This window comes from Portunus trituberculatus, chromosome 28, assembly GCF_017591435.1.
Source record: "Portunus trituberculatus isolate SZX2019 chromosome 28, ASM1759143v1, whole genome shotgun sequence".
Lineage (NCBI taxonomy): Eukaryota > Metazoa > Arthropoda > Malacostraca > Decapoda > Portunidae > Portunus > Portunus trituberculatus.
This window is the reverse complement of record NC_059282.1, coordinates 5,035,455-5,059,769: the sequence shown is the minus strand read 5'-3', so window position 1 is coordinate 5,059,769 and position 24,315 is coordinate 5,035,455. Positions and strand designations below refer to the sequence as shown.

At 48.7% G+C, this 24,315-nt stretch overlaps 1 protein-coding gene and 1 long non-coding RNA gene across 2 annotated transcripts; both read left to right on the top strand.

Moving 5' to 3' along the window:
- Window positions 1-7,435: 7,435 nt before the first annotated feature.
- On the top strand, window positions 7,436-23,867 carry LOC123509996. The gene is made up of 2 exons (XR_006676345.1): window positions 7,436-7,479; window positions 20,235-23,867. It is a non-coding gene; the product is annotated as an uncharacterized LOC123509996 (long non-coding RNA).
- Window positions 12,193-23,867, top strand: LOC123509994 (DNA ligase 1-like). Its single transcript, XM_045264652.1, is given in 5 exon segments — window positions 12,193-12,297; window positions 15,534-15,614; window positions 16,965-17,863; window positions 17,866-18,159; window positions 18,937-23,867. Coding segments are annotated over 4 exon segments (1,269 nt in total). The 5' UTR covers window positions 12,193-12,297; window positions 15,534-15,570; the 3' UTR covers window positions 18,969-23,867.
- Window positions 23,868-24,315: the final 448 nt, after the last annotated feature.

Here is a 24,315-nt window from a genome sequence, read left to right as displayed (position 1 = left end):
AGGAGAGAAAGGAAAAGACTAGGAAGGAGAGAAAAAAAACTGAGGGAAAGAAGAAAGGGAAAGAGAGGAAGAGAAAGGAGAAATGAGGAATAGAAGAAGAAAGGGTAGGAGGGAGAGGAGGAAAGACTAGGAGGAAAGGAGAGAAAGGAAGACTGAGAAAGAGAGAGAGAGAGAGAGAGAGAGAGAGAGAGAGAGAGAGAGAGAGAGAGAGAGAGAGAGAGAGAGAGAGAGAGAGAGAGAAAGGCGAAGGCTAGGAGGAAAGGAAAGAGAGAGAGAGAGAGAGGAAGGATGAGGGAGAGAAAGGAGATATGAGGGAAAGAAGTAAAGCTAGGAGAGACAAAGTAAGGGTAGGAGAGAAAGGATGGCTGAGGGAAAGGCAGGCCATGAGGTAGGCAAGGGAAGGGAAGGAGGGAAGGAGGGCGGCGGCGAGGCAGTGAGGCAGTGAGGCGGGCTGGTCTGGCGGGCTCGACGGGCGGCCTGGCGGATTCGTGGTGTAATTACAAGTTGCAGTGAGGCGACGGTCCCTTGTCCCGGGCAACGTGATGGACTTCCGACACACACGCTCACGCCACCAACGCTACACACCTGCCCCTCCTCCATCTCCTCCTCCTCCTCCTCCTCCTCCTCCTCCTCCTCCTCCTCCTCTTAGTCCTAGTCCTCTTGCTCCAACTCCTACTCCTACTTCTAACATTTCTCATTCCTGTCTTTTAGGTCTGTTATCATTATCTCCTCCTCCTCCTCCTCCTCCTCCTCCATGTGTTCATTTTCCCCTCCAACGCCCTTTTAATGTTCATCCTTTCTTCTGTAGCTTCTAAGGGGTGACAATCCTACAGAGGTCTTTACCCGTCCTCCTCCACCTCCTCCTCCTCCTCCTCCTCCTCCTCCTCCTTCCTTCTTCTACTATTACTTTCCCCCATCACAAGCACTACTCTTCTCATCTTACTCTCCCTTCTCACCTCTCCCACACGTTCCTAGAGGCTTGACACTCCACCAGCCGTCCTTGTTCTTGTTTCTACTCCCTTTCCAGCACATCCTCCTAGCTCTCCTTCCTTCTCCCGCTCGTTTTTCATTCCTTCTGAGGGATTGCCTGTACCTATGTGGTTGTTCTTACGATTACTATGCTTTCCCTTCCCATGCATCGCCCATATCTTCTTCCTCCTCCTCCTCTTCCTCCTTCTCCTTCCTCACCGCTCTACAAGGCTTTCATACGTCCTTCATTCCTTCCTTCGTCTTCCCAAACACTCCTACTCGTTCCTCAGCGCCCTGTAATTCCCTCTCATTCCTCCTCCTCCTCCTCCTCTTCTTCTTCTTTTAGTGAGCGAAACATTCCACTACACTCTTCATGCCTACAGTTTATAAGATTCTACTTCCCCCTCCCTCCCTGTGTGTTCCCAAGGGCGTGACTCTCCCGCCACTCCCCCAGCGGCGCCACGGGTCTTGCAGGGCGAGTCGTGGTTGTCCTATGAAGTCCTTAGTCCATTTCGCGTGTGAGAGGAATTGGGAGAGGAACTGGGAGACTGTGGGAGGGCTGAGGCTATAATAAGGGGCTCTCCTCTCTCCCCCTCCTCCTCCTCCTCCTCCTCCTCCTCCTCCTCCTCCTCCTCCTCCTCTTTTCGTGCGTGACTTCGCGATACACCTGGCCAAGCAAAGATCAGGCTAAAGTGCTTCGCCGCCATTGGTCAGGTCAGCGGAGGTCACTGGCTTTCCAGAACGTTTATTGGTGGATAGACGCGACCGTGTTTTGTTTCCAGCGTCGTAATTGTGTGTGTGTGTGTGTGTGTGTGTGTGTGTGTGTGTGTGTGTGTGTGTGTGTGTGTGTGTGTGTGTGTGTTTGTGTTTGTATATACACGCTAAACATCAATGGAATGGACACGTCTTCTGCATAAACTCTCTCTCTCTCTCTCTCTCTCTCTCTCTCTCTCTCTCTCTCTCTCTCTCTCTCTCTCTCTCTCTCTCATACAAAGGTCAGACCATCGGAACCGCCAGACCCCACCCTCTCTCTCTCTCTCTCTCTCTCTCTCTCTCTCTCTCTCTCTCTCTCTCTCTCTCTCTCTCTCTCCCGTGAAATCCCGCAGGTACAGAGAGGAGAAAAGATGGAAAAGAAAGAAAGCGGCAGGAAGTTGGAGAGAGAGAGAGAGAGAGAGAGAGAGAGAGAGAGAGAGAGAGAGAGAGAGAGAGAGAGAGAGAGAGAGACAGGTGAGATGGACTACTAATTAAAATACTTGCCTCGATCACAAGCTAAAATTTTCTAAGGTGTATAAAAAAAGATTATTGAGAGAGAGAGAGAGAGAGAGAGAGAGAGAGAGAGAGAGAGAGAGAGAGAGAGAGAGCGATATAAAAGAAAACGACCATAGTACTTGTTTTTTTTTTTTTTTTTTGTTTTTCGCTGTTTGTCTGTTTGTGTGTTTGTCTGTCTGTTGTTTCTCGTGGTCTCTTTCATGTTTATTTTTACTTCGTTTTCTTTTTTTCTTTTTTCGTTTTTTTCTTTCATCTTTTATTTCATCACGTGTTTGTGTTTCTTCATTTTGTTTGTCTTCTTTCTCTTTTCTATCCTTTTCATCCTTTATTTCATTATTTTCTATCTCCTTCTTTAGTGTTTTCTATCTCCATTATTCTCTCTTTCCTCTTCGTAATCTCTTCCTCTTCTTTTTTATTTCTTTCCATTTTTTATCATCCGTTCAACTTGTCTTTTTTTTTATCAATATTTTACCGTTCTTTCGTTATTCACCACCTGTTCCTCCCCCTCTCTCTCTCTCTCTCTCTCTCTCTCTCTCTCTCTCTCTCTCTCTCTCTCTCTCTCTCTCTCTCTCTCTCTCTCTCTCTCTTGTTTACTTATTTCTGTTCCTTCTTACTAATATTAATTTTATGAACAACCTCGCTGTCTTTTACCTCTTGCACCATCCACACTCCTCCTCCTCCTCCTCCTCCTCCTCCTCCTCCTATTCGTCCTCCTCTTCCTCCTGCACGGCCTTGATCAGCAGTGTTACAAAGTGTTTTAGCACATAAGCAGAAGGTCAAACGGCTACACTTCTGCTTGTGTCTCCTGATGTCACCTTGAAAGCCGCCCCTTCTTCCCTTCTTACCTGCTCACTGCTCACTGTTCTCTGCTCACTGCTCTCTCTCTCTCTCTCTCTCTCTCTCTCTCTCTCTCTCTCTCTCTCTCTCTCCTGTTGTTTCCTGTTTTTGTTTCATTAATGCTGTTTTTTTTTCTTTTTTCTTTAGTTTTTGTTTCTTTTCTTGCTGTTTTATTGTTTTTTTTTTTCGTTTTTCTATCTTCTATTTGGTTATGTTTTTTTTCATTTTCTCGTGTTTCTCTTCCTCCTGTTTCTGTTTCTCTTTTTTTTATTCTGTTTTCTTTTTCGTCTTTTTGTCTGTTTCTCTTTTATTTTCTATTGTCTCTCCTTCATTTTCTTGTTTCTCTTCTTTTTATCATTATTGTTTCATCTCCTGTTTCTGTTGTTCTTTAGTCTGTTTCTCTCTCTGTTGTCTGTTTCTCCTCCTTCTGTTGTTCTTTGCTTCATCTACTTGTTCTCTTTTTATTCTCCTTCCTCCTTTCTACTCCTGTTCGTTCGTCTTTTGTGGTCGTTTATCTTCTTTTCTTTCTCTCTCTCTCTCTCTCTCTCTCTCTCTCTCTCTCTCTCTCTCTCTCTCTCTCTCTTATGTTTTCTATTGGTTCTGTCACCGTGTTTTATTTACATTCTTCTTTATCATCATCGTTTTCTTCGTCTTCTTTATGCAGTGTTAAGTTCTCTTTTTCCTCCTCTTCCTCTATCTATCACTCCTTCTTCCCCCTCTTCATCATTATTATCATCATCTCGCTCATCCTCATCGTTTATCACCATTATCCTATCATTATCATCGTCATCATTATAATCTTATTTCTTCTTTCTCATCCTCCCTTTTTCCTTCTTTGCTTTAACTTGAGTTTGGTGAAGTGAGCAAAGTTATGTTATAGGTGGTGGTGGTGGTGGTGGTGGTGGTAGTGGTGGTGAGGCCGCTGAAGGTGGTGTAAGGAGAGAGGAGGAGGAGGAGGAGGAGGAGGAGGAGGAGGAGGAGGAGGAGGAGGAGGAGGAGGAGGAGGAGGGAGACGTGACGGACCGTATCGAAGGACACACACACACACACACACACACACACACACACACACGCCAGACCAGTCGTAAGTACGTGCATGTGTGTGTGTGTGTGTGTGTGTGTGTGTGTGTGTGTGTGTGTGTGCGTGCGTGCGTGCGTGTGTGTGTGTGTGTGTGTGTGTGTGTGTGTGTGTGTGTGTGTGTGTGTGTGTGTGTGAGTCAACATCACTGCATATACATACAAAAGTGTGAATATATTAGCGCTCCTGTTATTTGTGCTGTTATTGTTACTGTTGTTGTTATTGTTATTGGTGGAGGTGGTGATGGAGGTGGCGGTGGCGGTGGCGGTAACAGCGATAGTTGTGGTGATGGTGTTGATAATGATGATGAACTACCACCACCACCACCACCACCACCACAGCGATGACATATAACGAATAATAACGAAAATAGCTCCGATTAAGCCATCTTGGGGCTGTGATAATGGCAACTGTGGCCATGAGAAGTAGACAGTGCAGTGATGAGGTGGAGGTGGAGGCTTGGTGGAGCAGGAACAGGGAACAGATGGAGGGGTAGAAGCAGTGAGTGGTGGAGGCGATGGTGGCGGCAGTGGTGGTGGTAGTGGTGGTGGTTACACGGATGGGTGAATACAGGCTGCCAGAGTGGATGAATGACACCTTAGAAATTTGATCACTCTCGAGGCGGTGGGTGAGTGAGGAGGTGGAGGTGGAGGTGGAGGTGGTGGTGGTGGGTGGGCGGGAAGAGGGTGTGACGGAGATGTGCGAGGGAGCATGTCCGGAGGAGGAGAAGGAAGAAGAGGAGGAGGAGGAGGGCGGCGTGTGGTGTGGGCGAGGGAGGGAAGGGAAGGATGGAAGGGAAGGGAGGTAGACAGGGAAGGACGGAAGGGCACCACCCACCCATCCTTTCCCTAGTCTTGAGAGGGTCATCCGGGAACCCTTACAGTGTGTGTGTGTATGTGTGTATGTGTGTGTGTGTGTGGGGCCCTCATCCTTCCCTCCTTCCCACTAGTCCCCTCCCTTGCGACACCACTACACCACCACACCACCACCACCACACCCCGCGGCACTCCTTCCCTGGTCCATTCTGCTGATGCCGCCAACACGTCATAAAGCAAGTCCCCTCATGAACCAGACATTCCCCGCACCTCCCTCAAGCCTGACCAGGAGTAGGCGGCGGGGGAAGGAAGCCGCGCCGAATGCATCACACACATAAACTAGACCCTTCTCTTGAACCACGAATTCCCAGCGCTAGATCCCAGGAAGGCAGGCTACGGCGCGGGCAAGTGACTCACGTATTAAGAACCTCACTTTACCCACAGCTGTATACTGACTAGGAAAGTATAGTGAGGTGACGAAGAGGGAAAGTATCGCCAGTTAACTTGATTCCTATAAGCCGCGCGTCAGCCAGAGTAGCCCTTGTGACGGTGTTCATGTTATTCTGTTCACTTACATTCTTTAACATGATAAACGTGACTAACAGAAAAGTAAGTCGGGAAGAGGAATATGTGACGCAAAAGTAGAATATTACCTGCTACTCATTTGTCATCCACAGATTAACTTAACGTAACATCAGCTACATTTTAATTACAGAATAGGTTAGGTTAGGTTTGGTTATGATTGAAACTCACACAGGGAATACATAACGCAAAACAAACAGATAAATAGAACCCATAGAACCATAACTATATAACTGAACCCTTACAATCTAACCTAACCAAAACAAGAACCTTTAAAAGAACCAAACCCTTAAAAATTACATCAACTCGAGCCTTAAGAAACACTTCACACCTGAATCTGCATCTTATAAACTACAACTTGTTTAGAACCAGCCAAGACTCTGGAAAGTAGCAATTTATCGAGCGAACCATACCACGCAAAACAAGAACAAGATGAACCACTGCGCTGCGTCTAAACCTGAACCTCACAGCTGGAGAAACAAGAAATAATAGGCGGAGAAGGAGAATAAAGAGTCGGAGGAGGAGGAGGAGGTCATGGTGTAGAGACAAGGAGGAAATACATCACTTTCATTCACAATTAAGGTATTTTTGGGGCTCAGTCAGGTAGGCACGGAGGGGGGCCTTATAATACATGAGATCTGACCACGTATACAGGTGACTGGAGGGTATATTTTTGGAACCTCTTCTGTTTTTTTGTGCGCGTGCGAGGCTTTGCTATTTATCTCGCTCCTGCCTCCTCTGAGAACCGTGTTAGGTGGCGGGTGGGGTGGGAGAGGGTGGGAGTGGGAGAGAGAGAGTGGAGCGTTTACAACAGGAGGGAGAGGGAGCGCGAGGGGAGACGAGGAGTACAAGTGCTGGGTGCTGGAGGGTGAGGTAGCCTGGAGGAGGAGCTCTCGAGGACCAGTCAGGGTACAGGAGGAAGAAGAAGAGGGGGAAAGAGAGAGAAAGAGAGAGAGAGGAGTTGAGGACTTTTGGGGAGGGGGAGAGGAAGGGACGGGAGTGAGTTTCTGGCGGAATAAGAAATTAGTGGCAAATATGGAATGGAGAGCAGAACGAGGGGAAGAAGGTCTGATAGAAAGGAAGGAAGGAGGGAGGGAGGGAGGAGGGAAGGAGAGAGGAGGGAGGGAAGGAAAGGGGAAAGCAAGGGATGGGATGGGCAGGGGAGGAAGGGGATTGCGTGTTGTACCGGTCAGCAAGTTGGAAGGGAGATTGTGACAGCTAAGGGAGGGGAAGGGAAGGGGAAGGGAAGGGAAAGGGCAGAATGAAGCAATGATATGAAATGAAGGAAGGAAGGAAGGAAGGAAAGAAGGAAACATGTATTGGTAATTATCCGTGTGTGTGTGTGTGTGTGTGTGGCTTAGCATTACTTTGGGTGACGACTGTTCCGAGGGTGTGTTGGGTGGGTAGTGGGTGGTGGGTGGGGGGTGTAGGGTGTGGCCAGCGGGGTGTATGTAGGGTGGGTGAGCTTAAGGGGGAAGAATGGGGGTGAGGGGCGGTGAGGGGTGAAAAAGGTGGCCCTTGTCTCCTCCGGTCGCCAGTTCCCACCCTCCTCCTCCTCCTCTTCCTCCCTCACCATTTAGCCCACACAGTGTTACCATCACAACTCAGCCCACACACACCCACACCCATGAGAACACACACACACACACACACACACACACACACACAAATTCAAACACATGCACACACACTGAGAGAGAGAGAGAGAGAGAGAGAGAGAGAGAGAGAGAGAGAGAGAGAGAGAGAGAGAGAGAGAGAGAGAGAGAGAGATTGAACTATGGAAGGGCGTGGGATATTGATCTGGGAAATAGGGGTACTGAGGTTAGGTTAGGGTAAGGGTAGGGTAGAGAGAGTGAGAGAGAGATGGCGCAGCAGAGAGGAGACAAGAGAGAGAGAGAGAGAGAGAGAGAGAGAGAGAGAGAGAGAGAGGTGATTGAGGTAAGAAGGCAAGAGAGAGAGAGAGAGAGAGAGAGAGAGAGAGAGAGAGAGAGAGAGAGAGAGGAGGTTGAGCCGCCCGAGTATTGACCAAGACTGCCATTGTTAGCGGGGCCATTACATTGATTGTGCAACTCATGCTTTCCGCGAAGCTGCCGGCTCACAAAGACGCTCTGGTCTCCTCGCGGTGCCTCAACCCTGAACGCCGTCGCTCGCTTGCTACGCTTCGCCAACCACGCGCACCACCACCACCTCCACCACCACTACCACCACCCACACATCCCTTTTATATAACCCCCATGTCTCACCCCCATGACCTGTCACCCCTTCCGGCCTCCACCTCCTCCACCTCCACCTCCAAAGACCGCGGTGGAGTGAGCCCACTAACTCACGCGCCTCCTGGTCACTCTCTCTCTCTCTCTCTCTCTCTCTCTCTCTCTCTCTCTCTCTCTCTCTCTTCCTGCTACTCGGCGCGTCTCTGTGTGGTATGGATTTGCGCGCTGTGATGTAGGGTGATGAGTGTGGTGAGAGTATGGGCTGCGTGAGGAGGAGGAGGAGGAGGCGGGGACAATGAGAGACGAGTCAGGAGCAGTGTGTGTGATAGGCGGGCGACAGAGCTGGAGGAGGAGGAGGGAAGAAGAGGGAGGAAGAGCAAGGAGTAGTAGCAGGAGGAGTAGGAGAGGTAAGCGAGTCTCTCTCTCTTCCTCTCCTCCTCCTCCTCCTCCTCAAGCCGCGCGGACAACCTCACAATGGCCCTCATTAATACCTCTGTCACTCCTGCCATCATCCCCAGCGCGTTCACCACACTCATCACCACTACAGCACCACACCGCCCTCACCACGCATTGCACCCCCTCCACACCCCGTCCGCTCCCCCCTCTACTACCTCTCCACCTCGCTCTCACCACAAATTCTCATCATCATCATCGTCACGACCCACCTCGCTGCCCTCACGCCCCGCCCCTCCGCCGCCTTGCCCACACACACACACACACACACACACGTATAGCCTCATTGTTCCCAGTGCCGCCACACAACCCTGACCTAGTTAACATTCATTTAGCTTACCTGCTCCGGTGGTCCTGCTAGCCAATATTTACATTAATCCGACAACACACACACACACACACACACACACACACACACACCGTCACTCATTCACACCACTCAGCTGCTAAGTTTCTGCAACACTTCAGCACCGCACCTCCACTACTACTTTCAAAAGGCTCCATAATAGCTGAAGTAACATGAGTCTTTAATGGTGTTTTTACGACTCTAGTGACAGATTAACAGCATTTCTACTTTATTAACAGTAGAAACATTCTTGAGAACTCGGCTAATCATCTCTGCTACCTTGGAATGTAGCCTTGGTGAGAGAGTAAAGCGTTTCAGAATATATAACATGCATACATTGGCGCGCTACGGTTCCCCAGGTGGTAATTAATTAACACGAGCACCTTACGTTCTGTAGGTGGACAGGTGGGAGGGACGCGCAAGCTTCCGCGGACGGGTTGGTGGTGTCACCTCCTAAGCTATAGCAGCAGTTATTTTCGCCGCCAAAGAAAGTCGGATCGATCAGAGAGAGAGAGAGAGAGAGAGAGAGAGAGAGAGAGAGAGAGAGAGAGAGAGAGAGACCCGGGCGACAAACACCACACGGAGCATGACGTCCACCGCTTCAGAGAGAGAGAGAGAGAGAGAGAGAGTGGAAGGAAGCAGTGAAGGAAAGACGGACGCACGGACGGATGGAGGAACGGACCTTTACATCCATCCATCCATCCATCTGTCTGTCCACCACCACCACCACCTTCCCACACTACAGGTTAACAAACGCACATACAGGCAAAGGAGAGGGAGATAATTATACATTTACGATGGTGTATGAGCCGGGAGTTATGTATTAATGGACGAGAGAGTCATAAAAGAGGTCTGAGGCGGTCGTGTGTCGGGAGGGCAGTCAATGGGGGCTGTAAATTGAAGGCTGGTTGAGGGCGCCGCCGGTCTGATGTGTTTACCCAGAGGCGCCCGACAAGACCGTAACAAAGGGCGCACCGTAGAGGGGATCTGGCGGCGGATCCTGCAGCATGAAGGGCTTTGGGGGGCGGGAGAGCAGTGGGAGAGTAGGGGAGAGTGACGCTGTGGCCGTGAAGGGGTGTGAAGGGGGAGGGAGGGAGAGATGGCGGTGGTAGTGGTAGAGGTGGTGGTGGTGGTAGCAGCAGGGGTCTTCTCGCACTCTCTCTCTTTCTCTCAGTGTCTCCCTCTCTCCCTCTCTCACTCTCTCTCTCTCCCTCGCCCCACGGGGAGGCCAAGGGGTCGCGAATACAGAAAAAGAATATTGCCTAGTGCGGCGTCAGTCAATACTTCACCACCACCACTACCTCCTCCACCGCCGCCGCCACCGCCACCGCCACCACCACCACCAGCTTGCGTTGCCTAATCTCTCTCCGCTGTGTATGTCTCAAGAACAAGCCGCGCTCTTCCTCTCTTTCTCTATCCGTGTGTGTGTGTGTGTGTGTGTGTGTGTGTGTCCTCTCTCTCTCTCTCTCTCTCTCTCTCTCTCTCTCTCTCTCTCTCTCTCTCTCTTCCGCCGCGGTCACACATTACTCACGCCGCCACCACAAAGACTCCACGTAATGAAATGGTACGAAGGATAATTTATACTCTACTGCACCGTTGAGGGAAATGGTGAAATTGCGTAGCGACGTGTCATCTTGGTGATATCAAAAGGTCGACTTTCCCGCCGCGCCACGCCAAGCCATTCCCAGAGAGCTTGATGGGCCGAGCTGATCCCTAGACTCTCCTTTGCCGCTCACGGTCAAGCTACCCACTGCAGAAGGAATATCAGCCTAACTTATGCACTTCGATCACCCACCACGCCTGCCTACAACAACACCTGACACCTTCAGTTCGTTTACACTCATTTTTTATCTCTCACTCTCTCTTCCTCCCTCTCACGTCGGGCTCGTGATAAGCTGACGCCAATGGAATCGAGTTTTTGTTACTCTCTTTCTCTTCGCCGCGAGATGAAAAATGGGTGTTAATAATCCTAAACGCCAGTGGTAATCATACGGTGCGTCCTTCCTGGTAACATTTGGCGTCCCTCTTTTTTTAAATGTACCGCATCACAATAATGAGAAAAACACGCAGGAGTCGTAACAATCTGGGGTATGGCGTTGGGTTTTGGGCGAGAAAGCCATCACAGCAGCAACGCCGGGAGAAAGAGGCGCTGGAGGGACGGAGGCTTTTGGGAGGCTTGGGTGGACCACTGGATCTACACCAAGGCAGGGGCATCGGGAGGTTCTGGGCATAGGGTAGAGGGCATGGGGAGGCCTGGGGTGAGGTAACGGCCTGGTGACAGTGGTCGGTGGTCAGGAAATACCTCTGGGCCGGCTAGGTCAGCTGTGAGGCGACTAGCTATCTACCATCCACCACAGAAGGGAAATTGAAGGCTGGGGCTTGGACGTCTGGCGTGTGTTAATGACAATACAAAACCGTTTCCCTCTATGCCCTCCTCCGCTTCTCTGTGACAAGTTTTTATGGGTGAGTGAAATGGGATGGCCTCTCCACCCTACATAAAAACCACTTTAATGACTCCGTTCCATATACATTTTCTACCCCGGGGCGAGTGAGGAAGGAGGGTGCTGGGTGGCGTCGGGTGGCTCTGGTGTGGGCAATGAATGGCGCGCATTATTACGTGCTTCAAATGGCCTCTCTGCTCTCCCCGCGTTCAACATGCCACTCACCTTGTAACAAGGCGATAACTTCCCTCCAACACCACGAAAATAGAGACTACTGCTGCAATGGTAGAGAAAAGTAACGCCCATGCATTCCCTGGTACTGATAATGTATTCGCGAGCTGCAGGAACCGATGGCATTAACTTGATTACGTCCCAGCACCTGAACCGAGACAGCCGCACGAGGGAGGCTGAATCAACGCTCAGGGATGACGCCCGCTGTCCGCCTTCCTGTGCCAGCTTGAAAACACATGCGAGGGGCGAAACTAATGGCAGATCCTGTATATTTCGATGAGAGAGAGAGAGAGAGAGAGAGAGAGTGGCTGCGGCAAATCAAGGTTGCCAAACCGAGTTACAAATAGTGAATTGAGACACTTTTCTGAGCCTTTCGCTACTGAATTCTTAACTCACTACAAAACTTGACTATTTTTTTTAGCTACTTCGCTTTCCTTCGGTCAATTTTAAGCTACTGAGTTAATTTAAATGGCGTAGATCTTATTTGTCTTTTATCAAGAATTATAGTATAAGCTAAATAGTTACTGAGTTGTTGATCCGTATGCACGTAACTGAATAGAATATAAAGCATTTGTCACAAGGTCTTGTTTTCCTTTTTCATCTCTTGCATCGATGCCTGTCTTGCAAGTCGCTTAGGGTCTGAGCGGCCGTGCTACCGTGAACACAAGAGATTAAGGCAAGGGTGACTGTCTCTTCTGAGTCTCCTTAGAGGGCCAGAATTCCCCAGTCATTCGCTTTCCCTCGCTAATACTGTGGCGGTCTTGTTCACGGAGGATGAAAAGTGAGAACAAGCAGTTTCAATCCTCGAAGTGTTCCAAGAAACCTGACAGTAAGAATTGGGTGGTACAGTAATGGATCATTTCGAAATACGGAGCTTATGTGAATGGAGTGGTCAGTAATCGAACATTGATGAGATGTTCGAAGTAAAACACGTCTTGTAAGTTTATAATATTACCCCGGGTGAGGCTGCGTTCAGTCTACCTCGAGTGTGCTGAGAGTACAGTGGGAGAAACAGTAGAGGAGTTTCACAATAATTCCTGGTGACAACTGAAAGAAGCCTGTGAAGGTGATATTGAAAGTTACGTGTATGCTCTGAACTCCGCGAAATCCTAAATTAGATGAGTATAACCTAGAAAACTATCAGACTCATACATCTCTCTCACTTATACACCAGAGAGCACGCGTTGAGTAAATACAACCGACACCTTTAGTTACAATTCATTCTACATTAAAACATACACATTCACCGCAAGACAAAGACTTATTTAATGATTAAGGGGGAGTGCGTTAAGCCATATAGCACATCACACTGGCTATGGATGTCTTGGCTGGGTAATAAATGAGGTACTTTAAAAGACCAGCTGGGGGACGCGAATGGCAACTCATGAGGGAGAGAGATCGGAGTCAACAAAGCAAGGGCGTGAGGTTCGAGTCTCCTTGCTCGGCTTTTTCACCTGAATTTCGTTATTTTTGCTGCAAGTTTCGCCCGTCGCAGAGTGTTACGATGTTGTCAGGTATGCAGGGCTGGTGCAGCGTGGTGGGGTGTGGTATTAGGGGGTTAGACTTGAGTAATAGAGCGTTAAGTATACATGGGTGTTAAGGGAATTCTCAATGACTTGGCTTATTCAGATATTCAACTTTGCAGCGCTTGGTGGGTGTAAATGTGGGTGCATTTTAGCGAGTGAATTTGTTCGTGTGAAGAAGGAAGTGTGTGTGTGTGTCGTGTGTGTGTGTGTGTGTGTGTGTGTGTGTGTGTGTGTGTGTGTGTGTGTGTGTGTGTGTGTGTATGAATTGTTTGTATGAGTTGGAATATTTATGAGGTATGCCGTGTTAAGTTTTGCATTAATTACTAAGGGTGATTACGCGCTCATATGGATTATTACCTGGTGTGGTTGTTTGAGGGCATCATTTCACCAGATAGGAAGCAAAACTTTGATTTTCCATTATTATTATTATTATTATTATTATTATTATTATTATTATTATTATTATATATTATTCTCTCTCTCTCTCTCTCTCTCTCTCTCTCTCTCTCTCTCTCTCTCTCTCTCTCTCACACACACACACACACACACACACACACACACACACACACACACACATGGAAATTTAATTACACTGAAATCTGTGAGAGAAGACCTCAGTAAATCTAACCAAACCTAACCTGACCTCAACCTATGAGATGCAACACACAGCTCTCTGAAAACCACACACACACACACACACACACACACACACACACACACACACACACACACACACACACACACACACACAGAAGCGCAGCATTTCATCAGACAAGCAGGAACAATCACTCCATTTTATCCAGGAACCCCGAGCCTTTACAAAGCAGTAGGACAAAGTGGCAGTAAGATGAGGAAAGACGCATATATTTCAGCATAGGCAAAAAAAAAAAAAAAAGAATGAAAGAGAGAAAGAGAAGAAGAAGAACTCTCAGTAAGGTAGAATAAACCCTCTTCCCACAAACACAATAGCGATGCGACGATGCAAGAGAGTGTGCAAGCCAGCGCTCTGTACCCATGCACCGTGTGATTAAGCTTCTGGGGGTGATCAATATTGCAGCCCTGAGTTGGGGATGTCTGAGCTAGCTGTCTTTGTTTCCACACACAAAAAACTGGGGAGGAGGAGGGGGGCTATGAGAGGGCCAGGCTTCACACTAGGGAGGGGGAGAGCAAGAGCGAGAGTGAGAGAGAGAGAGAGAGAGAGCGGAGGGAAAGAGCAGGACAAGGGCTCAGGAGAGTGGAGGAGGGTGGGTGTTCACAAGGGGTTAGAGCAAAGGGGAGAGGGAGAGGGTGAGACAGCAGGAGGATGGGAGAGAGAGAGGGGTGGGCACTAAGCAGAGGGAGAGTGATGCTTTCCATTGTTAGCATTACTCGGGGGGTCTTTCATCTGTTCTGTGGTTGTTGGGCGGCAGCAGGCACCCTTACTTCCAAACCTTTGAGCGCATTTGTCATTTTGTCCATTCTGGCTGTGCTTGTGTTCGCGTCGCCTTTTGTCGTGCAATCGGAGAATGTTGACACAGTTCTCATCTCCCCTCCTTGTCATGAGCGAGTGGTGGTGGTGGTAGTGCTGGGCATTTTTACACCGGCAATGAATCAATAATGTTATGATCGGGTATTTCAACACTCGTGATTCGCGCAGTCCAGGGAGGGAGTGTTTGTCTATGCTGCATCATGGCTTTGTATTATGATGATAAGATCTGTGTTCCCAGAGTGTAGGTGGGCTGAGAGGAGAGGGACCAAGGGAGGGAAGAAGGATTGGAGGAGGGGCTATGTGTGCTTTGTCTCCTGAAGTGGCTCTGAAGGGGAGACGCATGAAAGAAACCAGATGATTACCGTGAAGCGAGTTTTGTCAGAGAACATGTTTCCTTGCCACCCTGCGCTGCACCACTGTCACCCTTGCGCCAACCTGTCATTACCTCAAGCTGCCATAAAAGCGAGTCCTTTTTGTAAAGCTCTTTTGTCCTATACATATTTCTCTAACCATATGTGCTTACTCTAATGGCATCCTCATAGTTCTTAAACAATGAAGAGTTCAACATCTCAAAAACTACAGTAACCAAAATAATCATATTCACTTAACAAAGCTGAAGAAGGCAAGCCATAAAAACCTGAAAAACTGCATGTAAGATAATTTCCTGCTATTAAAGGGCACCAACTTTCCTTCACTAGAATGGGGGTTGAGAGGAATGACTTAGGGGGTGAGGGGGTGAATACTGGCACCTATGATTAGTGTGGGAAACATTGCACTGCACTCACACCTTGCCACACACACACACACACAAACACCCACACACCACCACATGTAGGGAAAGGTTGGGTTGGCAGCCCTGTTATATATGCATGAATGTGTGTATTGTGTGTGGTGATATTATTGTTTTGAAAGACTGCTTCTGTGTTGACATGAGCAGTCTGTAGCACCTCAGAGAAACTTATGAGGCTACAAAGTTGAATTACGCTTAGTTCTTTAATTTTTATTCAACTCTGAACTTAATCTTGTATTATTCCTAAATGTTTCAACAAGCCATGGTGAAAGTTACAGTGATTTTCAAGTGTGCTTTTGTGATTTGTAATGGTTTAACAAGATTCTGCTGAGAGAGAGAGAGAGAGAGAGAGAGAGAGAGAGAGAGAGAGAGAGAGAGAGAGAGAGAGAGAGAGAACCAAGTCATTTAATATTTTTTCTCTGTTTAAAAACATTGGGTTCAAACATTATGTGGATGTGATTATATGTTTGTTTGGTGAGTTAATATGCATGTGTGATAAAAGTTCTCTTTGTCCACAGGTGCATCAAATCAAGTTTCCCTCACATATGAACATACATGGATGACTTGGTTGTTGAGAAGCTGGGAAAGGCTGTCAATGGGTAAGTGAAATGATTTTCCTGTACCCCTCTTGTTCCCATTAAAACTAAAAAAGAAGAGAGAGCACAAGTAGCAGTTTATATCACAACCTTTGTTCTTCAACTGATTATTAATTGAAAAGCACTTGGAATTTCTCTTCTCTTGGACAATTTACAGTTAATTTTAATGACCCAATGATTAAAAGAGTAATCCTAATTGCCCAATACTAAATCACTAGGAGTTAAGCACAGTAGAGGGGTGATAGATGTCTGTGAATATCTCCTAACAGCTATAAATCCCAGCTGCCCTCACAAACTTAAGATAAGAAGCGCCCTTTTGTACACAATTGTGGGCCAGCATCACTCACAATATCTCTCGTCATGACAATAAAGATCTGGAATAAATTGATGACAAAAATTTACAAATGCTGCTGCCTGATCTAAGCTGACATTGACTTTGTTTGTTTGTTCTCTTCACCTGGCAAGCGAGAGGTTACCATTCACCCTGGTATGTAGACTGGCTCACCCAGAGACACCCGGTCATTTTCTGTAAACTTGGATATTTTGATACTGTTACATTTATTATTTTTTATGCACCATGAAAGGGAATTTCTTATCTATCCCTTTTTTTTTGTTGCCTGGGTCAACCATTTTCAGTCAGTAATCAGTCATGAGCCTCAGATTTTCCCCCTGTGGGCTGAGGCACAGTCTTTGGAATGGTTCATCCAGAGCGCTCTCTTTTACCATATATTTGGCCAGATGTTTTGACTGCTCTGTTTACTGACATTTGATGCACGGTGTGTTTTTGCAAAAGGGTTTGTAGCTTCTTTGGCTCATATATGTTTTTTTTGGATTCCACTAATAACATTTTAACATTTTTCTCTGGTTTATCTTTGATATATATTTTTAAATTTGATCCCTTTGAGCATCGCTGTCTGGAGTTGTAAGAGCACATCCAACACTCCTTGGGATGGGTCAGGAGTTCTCAGAAGACTTGCCATTTCCAATTCCATTTGATTGTCAGTTGGATTGCTTTATTTTTTTCATCAAATATTAATGTTTAACCTTTGCTTTGAATTTGCCATGTTTACCTCTTATTTCAGTGTACTTTGCAAGGGTTTAGGAATGGAAACATTTTCCATTGTAGGCACAGGCTTGTGATGAGCTTAGCATCATGACATTTTTTCCATGTTTCCACCATCTTTGGTACTCTGCACTATTTGTATATAATACCACTCCTCTCTGCACCGAGCAACGCAACGTATGGTGAGTAGTGCGCTCAGGGCCAGGGGGCAGCGCGGCTCCCCCGGGGAGGAGAGGTGAGTAGAGTGGCCAGTGTGCAGTGGCTGTTAGTTGTTATTCTGGCTGTTGCAGTGGAGAGAATGGGACGAGTGGTGCCCATTCACAGACGGACCTGCTCAAGCTGCTGGCCGGGGGCAGTGCTGGGGGTCTCGGGGGTTGCCACGGGGGCCTAGGGGGCCTGGGGAGCCTGGCCGCTGCTGCGCAGGCCAGACAGAATGGCAGCTTGATGCGGCCTTATGAGGCACTGCTGCAGGGTCCCTCAGCAGCAGGCAGGATGGGCCCTCAGGCAGTGGCCATGCCTGGGCCCACACGCAGACGCAAGAAGAAGAGGCGGAGGCAGCCTGATATGCCCAAGAAGGCCTGCACGCCCTTCATGCACTTCTGCGCCTACTTCAAGCGAAAACTGATGGAGGAGGGCAAGGAGTTCCCACAGTTTGCAGACTTTGGCAAGCGTGCTGGGGAGCTGTGGCGCAACATGGGCGATACTGAGAAGCAGAAGTTTGTGGAGCTTTCAGAGCAGGACCGGCAGCGGTACATCAAGGACATGAAGGAGTACGAGGAGCGCAAACTTGCAGAGAAGGAGCGGGAGCGAGAGTTGCAGCAGCAGAGAGAAAAGGAGCTGCAGGTGCTCCGAGAGAAGGAGCTGGAGAAGCTGCAGAAACAGCAGAGGGAGCAGATGGAACAGCAGCAGAAGCAGATGGAGCAGCATCACAAGCACCAGCAGAGCACTGGCATGCTGAACCTGCTGAACCCCCTCAGCCCCCTCAACCCACTGATGATTGCAGCCATGAACCAGAGCATCATGCAGACTATGCTCACCAACCCAGACCTCATGAAGACCGTCTACTCGGAGGCTGCCCGGAACTACTACGTGGAGACCATGAAGAACCTCTACCAGAGTGCCAGCAGCCAGGCCAACGGCAATGCCAGCGCCGCCTCCGCCGGCGTCCACGTCAGCACCAGCGGCGCCCACGGGGCCTGGGTGAACACCATGGCATCACCACCAGCCCCCTCAGCACCCTGGGCATGAACCTCAACCTGCTGTCCCTGCTGAACTCTGGGCAGCTGTCAGCAGTGCCCTCTTCTACCCCCACCTCCACAACCACCACCACCAGTGCTAGCTCCCCCCTAGCCAACAAGGCCCCCTCTGCCCTCAAGGCCCCCCCCACATCCCTCCTAAGCACCACCAACAGCCTGTCCGCGGCAGCTCTGGACCTTTCAGCAGCCAGGCCGGGCGAAGGCAAGGCTGCCTGTAATAGCGATGAAGGTAACGGCGTCCCTCCCCTACAGGGCGGGCCGCGGGGCAGCATGTGGTGGTCCGCGGCCTTTCAGTCTGCATGCCGATGGTGGTAGCGGTGCATGATGCCTTATGGGCCAAAATTTCATAAACAATACTTACTGTAGATTCCTGACCTGTCCCTTGAATTTTTTTTGCATGATTTTGCTCATATTTTCAGTGTGATTTTTCCTTATTTTTCTCGAGAGATATTGCATGCCCCATTTCTTTGTAGAATGGCTGATATTCATTAATTTCTTTTCTTTTTCAGAAAACTTCTAGATACATAAAAGGCTGTGTAGTAGATTTCACAAAGGTAATTATAAATGAACTTTGTGGCACAAACTTACATAGGATTAACCTCCCGTAGCCCTAAGGTCAGCCAGCGCTGCCCTCTGACCTTAGAGTAAGCACGACCTCACACGCAGCAAACCCACAAGGGGAATGCTGTGACCTTTCCTCCTAGCATTAATACAAAGTGTCACCAACAGAAGGGACTGCTGGAAGACTAGCTTTGAGAACAATGTAACAACCTTTATATACACTAGTTCAGTAATTAAGACTTTTTTTTTTTTTTGTCTTAAGAAAGTGGCATTAGCTTTTGCTTTTGTTTTATCCCTAGTGAGCTGATGCTGATGTGTTATAATTTTGGGGGCTGAGTGTGGTCCCTGGTAGGGGTGTGGGGTGTCGTGGGGGCTGCAGAGGAGGTGTGGAGGGCTGTGACTACCACTGGCTCTGATCTCTCATGGCCTGTTTTCTCCTTTGCAGAGGCGCCTGAGGACGCGGATTGTGACATCTGAGACACAACAAACCCAAAGTAGCAAAAAGTTCCTATCTCCAGTCATTAACTTCCCAAATATCATTCAAACTGCACTTCATAAAACACAAGCAAGCAAACACAAGAACCAAGAGACCTATACTTTGCCTATATGAGTGTAGTTTGTAATGTGCAAATCTTAGAGTGAGTTTAGCTTCTGTAGAACATCTGTGTTGTTTCAGTATACTATTATAAAAAATAAATCAAGTACAATTGCCTTTGGAAAAGAAGAAAAAGCAAAGTGAAGTATTATGCATGCAAATAATTTTTAATAATATATATACTATAAAGACGCTGTGAATTCTTAAGATATAACACTGCGTGAAGGTGTGGCTGTGAGGACGCCATTCTCTGGCCTCTCGATACATAAGTACCGACCAACTCCTCTGACAAGTCCAGACGGCCAGGTGGACGGGACAAGAGAGAAAGAGAGAGAGAGAGGGAGCAGCAAGTGCAGACGCCAAGCAGGCAGGCAAGCACTCAGCGATGGAAGAACTCACACCCAACTCGATGGATCTGCGTGAGTTCCACTCGCAGGAAGGCGGCATCACCCTCTACTACCAGATGCTGACACTGGCTGGCAGTGTGTACATCTGGGTGGGCACCGAGGAGGCCAAGTTGGGCTCCCTGGTAGCGGCCTTTAACCCTCGCGTGGGGCCGCCCGCCACTTCCTCCCTGCTGGGGCCGGTTGCAGAGGGCAGCCAGCGCACCACCCTCATGGCCCAGCGGCTGCAGGAGCGCATCAAGAAGCACGTCCTGCTGAGCGTCAACGTGCCGAGTGAGGATCTCATGCTGGGTGTGGAGCAGCGCTTGGTGGAGGAGCTCTGTGTTGCATGAAGGCCCGGCTCACCCCTCCCTTTTTCCTTCCCTCCTTCCTCCCAGGCCTCAGTCTTTTCCCTATGTCTTTTCAGTTTCCTGTTTCTTTTTAATTCTTATCACACTTCCTTAGTGTTATGTACATTCTCTAACTTCCTCTGCTGTTTTGGTTATCATCTCCAAGTAGCTTTCATTGGGTAAGTTAGTTTTGTCTGTCATCAGTTCATTTTTCTATCCCCTCTGTATTTCAATTGAAGTACTAACATAATTTTCTTTATTGTCAAATGTCTCTGGTTTTTCCCTTCCCTTCCCCTCCACTTCTTTGCTAAGTGGGAAGTCTTAATCAAGCAACCCGATTAGCATTAAGGAAAGCTTTTGAAATGTGTCTGATCCTGACTTTTCAAGAATCACTGAAGTCCCCACCTACATTTAGAGAGAGAGAGAGAGAGAGAGAGAGAGAGAGAGATTCATGTGCACCTGATACAATGTTTTTTTTTTCTTTTCAAAATTCTACGAGAGTGAGAGTTGCAGATGCCCTGTGAGGGTTGAGAGGTAGTGGTAAATGTGTGACTGATGCAGCAGCTGTAGATGGAGCGCCTGTAACTATATTGTACAGAGTTATACACCCACTCTAGAGCTATATTTTTTGATAGGAGAGCTAGCTATTCATATACATCTTACCTATCCCTTTCTGGACTTAACAAAGGAAGAAAAACAAACTAACATGCCTTAGAAAACAAAGTACCATTCAGTCTCATTCAGAATCACCTAAATGACAACAAACAATGCCATTCATAATCTATCCCATTCTTGGATCTAGCCATCTCACTTGTGGCCTCTCAGCTGCCCATTCAAGGCCCCCATGCTGTGAGTCTTGGCCTTGGTGCACACAGACCACCACCACCATCACCACCACCGCCACCACCATCACCACTACTATCACCTGCTGCCAGAGGAATCCATCTCCGCTACCCTGCCCATCGGAGGGACCTCGTAAGCACCAGCCAGCTCCTGCCCCACGTGTCGCCTGGTGCTGCGTGGGCGTTGCGTCCCTCCCACCCCTCCAGCACTGGGGCGGGGCGGCTGTGCATCATTGCCTTCACAGCGTACAGCTTACCAGATTCTTCCACTACTGCCGGAGAAATGGCCGACAGTTGGTTGCACAAGAGGTATTCAGTCCACAGGCTTGGTGGTGCAAACAAGTGATAACTGAAGAATGATAATCGTATGTACTCTTTATCAGGGTAGATGTTAAGTTCCTCCTTATTATTATTATTATAATTATTTTAAAACAGATTTTGTAATCTCCTTTTATAGAGGTATTGTTTATTTTTAGAAATTCTGTATATTTGTCCTATGCAATAGGTGGTATTGAAAGCCAGCAGTCTTTTTGCTTCCCGATTCGTAGTGACTACCTCACAGGTGATAGATTAATGAAAAGACATTCCTTCCCTGTAGCCCGTGAATTTTTAGGCAGCTCAGGAAACACAGGGGGGCGGCAGGGGGGGTGGTGTGAGGACGGACCAGTGACCACCCGATCTCTTTTTATAACAACATAACCATCGGGAAAAAACACAGCGTCGCTCCTGGCTCACGCCCTTCAGGGAGGAGCATGTTCCTGCGCGTCTGTGAGCGTCTGTCCCAGCAGCACCTCCCCGGTAGCCCCCCACTCCCGCCCTCCCTCCCCACCCGACCCTGGACCATAGACCCGCCATACACTGACCCCGTGCCACCTCGCAAACCCTCGGCCAGCGCTGGGCGTTGTGGAGGCCGCGGGGGAGGCTCCGCCGGGCTGCCGCGCACGGAGAAAAAGTATTATGGAGAGTCTTCCTTGCGCGCTCCGGAGCCTCGCCCGCGGCCGCCCCTGTGCCATGGAGAGAGATGCGTGATGCAGTAGCAGCAGCGGACCGTCGCGGCGGAAGACCCTCGTTTATCAGTATTATCAACGGCTTGTGATAATAAGGCTACTTATCTCGCCCTCTGTTAGGAGTCTCGTTCCTGGTCTCGCCGTGATGGTCCCTCCTCCCCCCAGTGCCGGCCGCCTTTCCCTCCCCTTCCCCTTCCCCTCCCCCTCCCCTTCCCCCTTCCCCTCCTATTCCATTAACAGTCCCCCGTACCCTTCACTGTTCCCTCAGTGCTGTCTTGGTGTGTAGGAGCAGTTCCGTCCCAGCTGATGCAAAACAAGAACGGTTTCCTTCGTTTCTTGCAATCTCGTGGCTTTGTTATGTCACGGTTTGTTTCGTCGGGTGTTGGCTGGGATGTAGTTATGTTTCAGTATTGTGCTTGTATCTTCCTCTGCCTCCATCTTCTCCGTTCCTCCTTTTCCTCCGAATCCAAGGCCACCCCTTGGCGGCCTGCACGTGAGACACACTCTTCCCCAGCTTCACGTTACGTCGTCTTCACGTCGCCTCAGGGCACAGGTTTCGCTCCCCGGTAACGTGGGTCCTAAGGTTCGGCCTCCCTCGTCCTCGCACACTCGTGATACGTTAGTCTCTAGTTGGTTCCTCTTATGCAATCATACGCGATAGATTTCTTTCCTTTATAATATATTTGCCGCTTGCGTCTCCCAGTGGTCACACCCCGCCCACATCAGGAGGATGTGGTCGGAGGTCGTGGCGTCGACGACAATCATTACGTTTGTCATTCACACTCCCGTAGGTTTAACGCCGAGTCAGAGAAATTGTGATGCGGGTGTGGTGGTGAAATCGACCCCCTCACCCTTACCGACTTTTCTAGTTGGGTGCGAGGCGCCGCGGGAGGCCCATCGTGCAGTGTGATAGTGTCAAATGCTAGTCTGACGGCGGGGAGCGTAGCCTCGTCCCACCACCCTCTACCTCCTGCCCAGTGTGTCCCGCCGCCTGCTTGCCCTGTGCCCCACGCCGAAACAATGTGAAGGATATTTTTTTGAGAGTACCGATCGGCGTGCGTGGCGGGGCGGTGGGCGGTTTGGCGCCGCGGTGGGACCGAGGCCAGCCGAGGTCAAGCCGCGGCGCTGGACACTAACCATTCCTACCAGAGCCCAGGCCCGCGAGGGTCTGAGGCAGCCATGTAGCAACCCAAGTTCCTCGCCTAAACAGGTTCCTCTCCCCTACAGTATCCCGCCCCTTGAGCTCCACCAGTATTTTATTTTGCACTCTTTGTGCCCAATTTCTTGTACGATAAGCTGATGCCAGACTCCAGTCACGGGCGAGCGGCAGCCTTCCGGCTCGGCCCTGCGTGGCCAGCGCGCGAGGCCCCACGGCGGGAGGCTGGCGCTGCGTCTGATGGTCTGAACACTTAGATGATGCCAATACGATGCATGAATGGGATAGCATTATTTTCATAATGGTTCCGATTGAATACCTTGAAGGTATTTCTTGGCCAAGTATTTAACATTCCTTTGCTTACACAAGAAGCAGGTAAAGTGCAAATTTTTTTTTTCATTCTCTTAACTAGGAGAGAATCAACTCCTTCTGCTATGCACAAGTTAATACTGCACATTGGAGCATTTGGCACACATAGTATATCGAGGTGGGAGAGTTGCCTCCTGTGATAGGCATTTGTTTTTCAACTGATGTACTCGCATGTGCGTGCCACGGACCACCCCTGGTGAGGTAGAGCCTTGGCTGACGGCGCGGGGGCGGGGCCGGCGGGCGTCCCCCGCTGCGGCCCCGTCCCCGCCAAGGGCCCAGCACAGTGCCTAAGGGCCTGCCCATTATGCAAACATATTTTGAATTAAGCAAAGCAATATTATGTTTTGTCTATTGCTGTTATTGGAGACAAATGGTTATTCTGTGAATTTTGAACAAAAAATAGTAATCATTTTGTACATGGTAAGAGAAGACTAGAAGCTGAAATTATTCACTAGAAAATTATGTGCTATTTTTAGAGAGTCTCTAGTTTGTGTACTTTGTTATATATCTGGATGATGTAGTCTTGTACGAGGTGTATGAAGTGTAGGGTAACGAGAGTGTGTCGTGATCATAGGTAGTCTAGGCGGAACAAGGTAGGGGCTAGACAGTGCTGAACTGATATATATGCAACCTGTAGTTTGAAATACTCGAAAATAAAGATCAGATCAGACAAAGGTGTGTTTCGTCCATTACCTGCACGCTGCATTAACTACGTACACCCTCTGCTCATTACGCTTCCCTCGCCTGCCCTCCTTGCCTCCATGATATCATTAGTTACACTTCTCCTTGTGTCACATTTTTACAACAAACCAACGTCCTGCAATTTACATGATCACCTCGTCCCAAGAACCGCTTCCTTCAATACACCTGACTCACCGCCACAATCCCTCTGCATTCATCCCTGCCAAGTGTTTTAAGACGAAGACAAATTTTAAACGCACGTATTCATAAGTACTGTTTTCAAAGCCCACAGGTGATTATTCGGGTTCTCGCGTGTTTGTTTTTTTTTTTTTTTTTTTTTCTTTCTTTCCCACTGAAGATGCAGATCCTTGTTAAACTATCACTGGAGTCATGCACGCATCCTTCAAAACTCCAGATCATTTTCACTATATCGAGGTGGGG